The following is a 4,016-nucleotide window of genomic DNA, read 5'->3' on the forward strand; positions in this document are numbered from 1 at the left end:
AATAGACAAGAACAATGTTTTTGAATAAACTGAAGATATATCTATTTCTGTGGAGAACTTTATTTTAAATAAAGTTAAATACTTTGAATGTTACAAAAAAACAAAGTACCTGAACTAAACAGGAAATGGTGTGAATCCCTATCACAATAAGTCAAAATGGTAAATATTTTTACTACAAACTTTAAGTACTTTTACTATGACTTTAAGGTGATTTTATGGCTTTTGATTTCAGCTTAAAACGAACTTCATTCGAAAAACAAACACGAATGAGTTTTGTGCTTTTATTCTGAAACTGCCTTGTAAACCGGAAGTGCCCGGACAAACGTTTTAATCCGCAAACAGGTGCAAACAGGTGATAATTAGTGGAAAAGAAGCAAACTGCGACTAAATTTATGCAAACAAATTAAAAGATAAGACAACTAAAGGTAAGTAACACGATGTTGTTTAAGAAAACAGGAAGAAAAACTTTAATTTAATAACTGTTTGTTAAGCTGTTAGTGGTTTAATGGTCAGTAGGTTGGATAAGAAATGTTTTTATTTTTGTTTTAAATCAACTTGCTTACCTGAAATATTTACACAAATGTATTTCAGTTTTATGCAAGCTTTTTAACGACTTTATTAAAAATATATGGTTTTCTTCAAAATAGTTCATTTTAAAATAAATTAACATGATTTTATTCAACACAGCTTTTTCTTTTTAACAAACAAAGTAAAAGACAAAATACTGTTCACTGTTATGAATCAAACTGAAGTGATGCAACATTTAAAAACATTATTTTAGCCTTCTTGTAATCTTAATAAAATGGTAAAATAAATATTTAACAATTTGACAAAAGTCAAGATTTGATTTTTCTAGATTAGAGGAAACTTTTTTATTGGAATTTCAGAATGCAAAAAGTAATTTATGCTAAAGGGCTGAACTGAAAAAGCTCAGAACCTTATTTAAATAAAGCCTCGGGCCAATATTCTGAAAGTTTAGTTGTTTTCAAGCCTCAGCACACCTGATCCAAACGGTTTAATTACCTTCCTCGCCAAACCAAGCTCTCCAGAAACATGTCATCTATTTAAATCAGGCGGCCATCTTGGATCGACGTCTTTATCTGGTTGTCAGCAGAGGGGTTTGTTTTAGGTTAACTTTCAAAATATCTGGAGAAAAATGTTTTTTATTGATCTTTAACGAGCTCAGATTAACTGTGTCCTGAATACAGAAGCTTGCACATTCTCAGTGAACAGAAGGACCATTTGACATGTATTTTTGTTTATTTTTTATGCCTATTTAGGATTTAACGCACAAACATTTGCTCAGACAGTGAAGTTTTAGTTTGTTTTTTTAAACTGTGCTTTAGAATTAAACCCAATAGTGTTGAAACAAAGAAGGAGCATAAAATCCACAGATAATCTTGTCTGTTGTTTGTTTTTTCAGCTTGTTTTCTGTTGGAGTCTTCCACCAGGATCTCTGACCCCCTTCGTTTAGGACTCTTTGTTGTTACCAACTGAAAGGTGGTCTTGATCCTTGTTGACCCACCTGAAAGCCCGATGTTCTTGTAGCTCATAGCCAGGCCACAAGTTTGACACAGAACTTTATTAAACATATCCCAGCTGTGGTAATAACCGATCTCTGAGCACTTTATGTCCCTCAGACAATGTCAGATCCCCCGAATAACCAGAGTTCCTCTCGGATCCAAGGCTTTGCCCCGGAGCAGTATGGACTTTTCAGAGCAGAACCAGATATGGGAACTCGAGAACCATCTCCTCTCCTTGGACTGATGCCCAAGCTGCCTGGCAGGTCTGGTACAACCATCCCACCATTTGGTGCCTTCCCCGTGACCCACCTACTCAAATCGAATGGATCCACAGGAGATAAGAACATGCAGAGCGCTGTAGATGTAAGTAGAACCAGGGAGGAGGTGAGACGTATCCCTGTTGGCTGTGGTGCTCCATTTACCACAGGTGTGACCTTGTATCCAATGTGCTCAACCTCCCAAAGACACAGAAGCTCAGATGTAGACCCCTCTTCTAAGTTCTTATCGTCATCTGTTTCATCTGGATATCTAAGCAGGGGTGAGAATAAAATCTCCACGACTCAGTCTGTTACAAGCTTGAAGGACGATGGTGACACAGTAACTGAATCCAGTGGCACCAAGTACACCCCTGAACTGGCTACCAAGATCCTCCTGCGTTACGGACTTGAAAGAGACGACTTGGAACAGCTACTGACTTACCCTGAAGACCAGATCACAGCTGAGAACCTGCCTCTCGTCTTACAACAAATCCGCACCAGTAAAGAAAAGAAAGCAACCGTTAAGTCAGAACCTCAGTTTGTCCTGGGTAGGACTGGACCGGATACAATGATTGGGTCTGAAGGGACACAGACTTCATCAAATGTTAAACCCAGCGGCGGGACTGACACAGGACTGTGTGGGACAATAACTGCGGAGGTTGTGGAGGAGACTGGCAGGACCATCTGCAGTGGTTTGTCATTAAAGGACGCTAACAGTAGGGGTAGTTCTACAGAACTGGACCCAAAAAGCTCAGCAGAAGTCAAACTTGGTGGCTTGGCCTCTTTATACGACCAGGACTGTCCCCCCAGTCTGACCTCAGTCAGGAACTCCAAGGATCCAGCTGATCAGGTGCCGACCCAAACCATCCAGAACTTACAGAAAGTCCTTGATTTGTTCCCTCTGCCAAAGCAAAACAAAGGGATGAGATTTTCCCAACTCCTTCCTGTGAAAGACCCAAACTCAAAAGGCCATTCAGCACCAAAAACCCAACCGTCCGGAGCTGTAGGTCACGGTGTGCGTCCTGGCCCGCGTGCCTTTGTGGTCAACGGTGGCCATATTTGTTCGAACGATCAAAACAAAACTCAGCAAGAAGAGTTAAAAGATGTTAAACCCAAGAGAAATCAGGACTTGGATCAAGGACCGAAGCAGGAGTTCCTGGGGGAACGGCGGCTGAAGCAGCCGGGACCACCGATGGGGGACGTGTTCCTGCCACAAGTCTTCTCTGCTTTCAAACCAGTTTCTGTACCATCTGTAAGGCCCAGGATTGTTGCTGTTCCTCCAGCTCCGAGTCCAGGAATCGCTGCTCGAACGCTGCAGGGCTCTGTCTTCAAGGGTCTGCCTCCGCCAGCCATGATGGAAGACTACGCCGCCGCCACGCCTGGAACGTTCCCTCATACGTGTTCTCTCTGTGACAAACCGTGCGCCAATATTAACGTGAGTTCCTGCCTTTTTGTCTCTACAATTTAGTTATTTAAAACTAGCTGTGAGACTTTTATTCTTTCCCAAATATTTGTTATTAGGACTGGATCTACCATCAGAATTTCCGTCTCCATCTTGAGAACTGCAAGTTCCTCCGCAAACAGTGAGTCTTCTGTTTTCACCAAAGACTTTAAAGCCCAAACAGAAAACTGATCAGTCTTTTAATGCAAACATAAATCAGAATTAGACCTTTTTTTTACTTTTTCAGAGCAGAGAAGTTTAAAAATGTACTTTTCTGACGCACCGAGAGCCTGTGAACTGGGACAGTGTTGTCAGTTTTATTTGTGGTACGTTTTAAACATAAAAACAGAGTAGACGTGGGATTTGTTGAGTAAAGTATGCAGATTAAAATGGTAAACTTACCGGTTTAGCAGAAGTTTCACATGTTTGATCCCTAATATTTGTTCCTGACAGTCGTCCTCCTCCGTCTTTGTCTTTTTAGAGTCGATTCTCTTATATTTTCACCTAAATGTCTCCTCTGAGATTCCACGCTTGTCCGGTTTACCTCCACAGATTGAATCACGTCACTCAAGGTTCCACTAATCCAGCCGAGTTTGAACCCGCATTTAATACTTCTATCAGTCCCTCCAGGATTTTGTGGGGCATTTTCCTAAAAGTTGCGATTTTTTTTTTTTTACTAAAATCAATAAACAACCATAATTTTTAATATCTAAACCAAAAATCCTTCCTAGTTCTGTAAGATAATTCCCAACAAACATTGACATTCTCAAAAGGTGCTTTATTTGAGAACTTTGA

General features: G+C 40.4%; 1 protein-coding gene across 1 annotated transcript in view; it reads left to right on the plus strand.

The window, feature by feature from the left end:
• The first annotated feature begins 315 nt into the window (after positions 1-315).
• LOC108248599 (zinc finger protein 638) overlaps positions 316-4,016 on the plus strand; it is a 12,723-nt gene continuing 9,022 nt past the window's right edge. Inside the window, exons 1-3 of the mRNA XM_025010898.2 lie at positions 316-425; positions 1,424-3,215; positions 3,302-3,363. Of these exons, the coding sequence (XP_024866666.1) occupies positions 1,644-3,215; positions 3,302-3,363 (1,634 nt within the window). The 5' untranslated portion in view covers positions 316-425; positions 1,424-1,643. The remainder of the gene's footprint in view (positions 426-1,423; positions 3,216-3,301; positions 3,364-4,016) is intronic.

Source organism: Kryptolebias marmoratus, linkage group LG7, assembly GCF_001649575.2.
Source record: "Kryptolebias marmoratus isolate JLee-2015 linkage group LG7, ASM164957v2, whole genome shotgun sequence".
Taxonomy (NCBI): domain Eukaryota; kingdom Metazoa; phylum Chordata; class Actinopteri; order Cyprinodontiformes; family Rivulidae; genus Kryptolebias; species Kryptolebias marmoratus.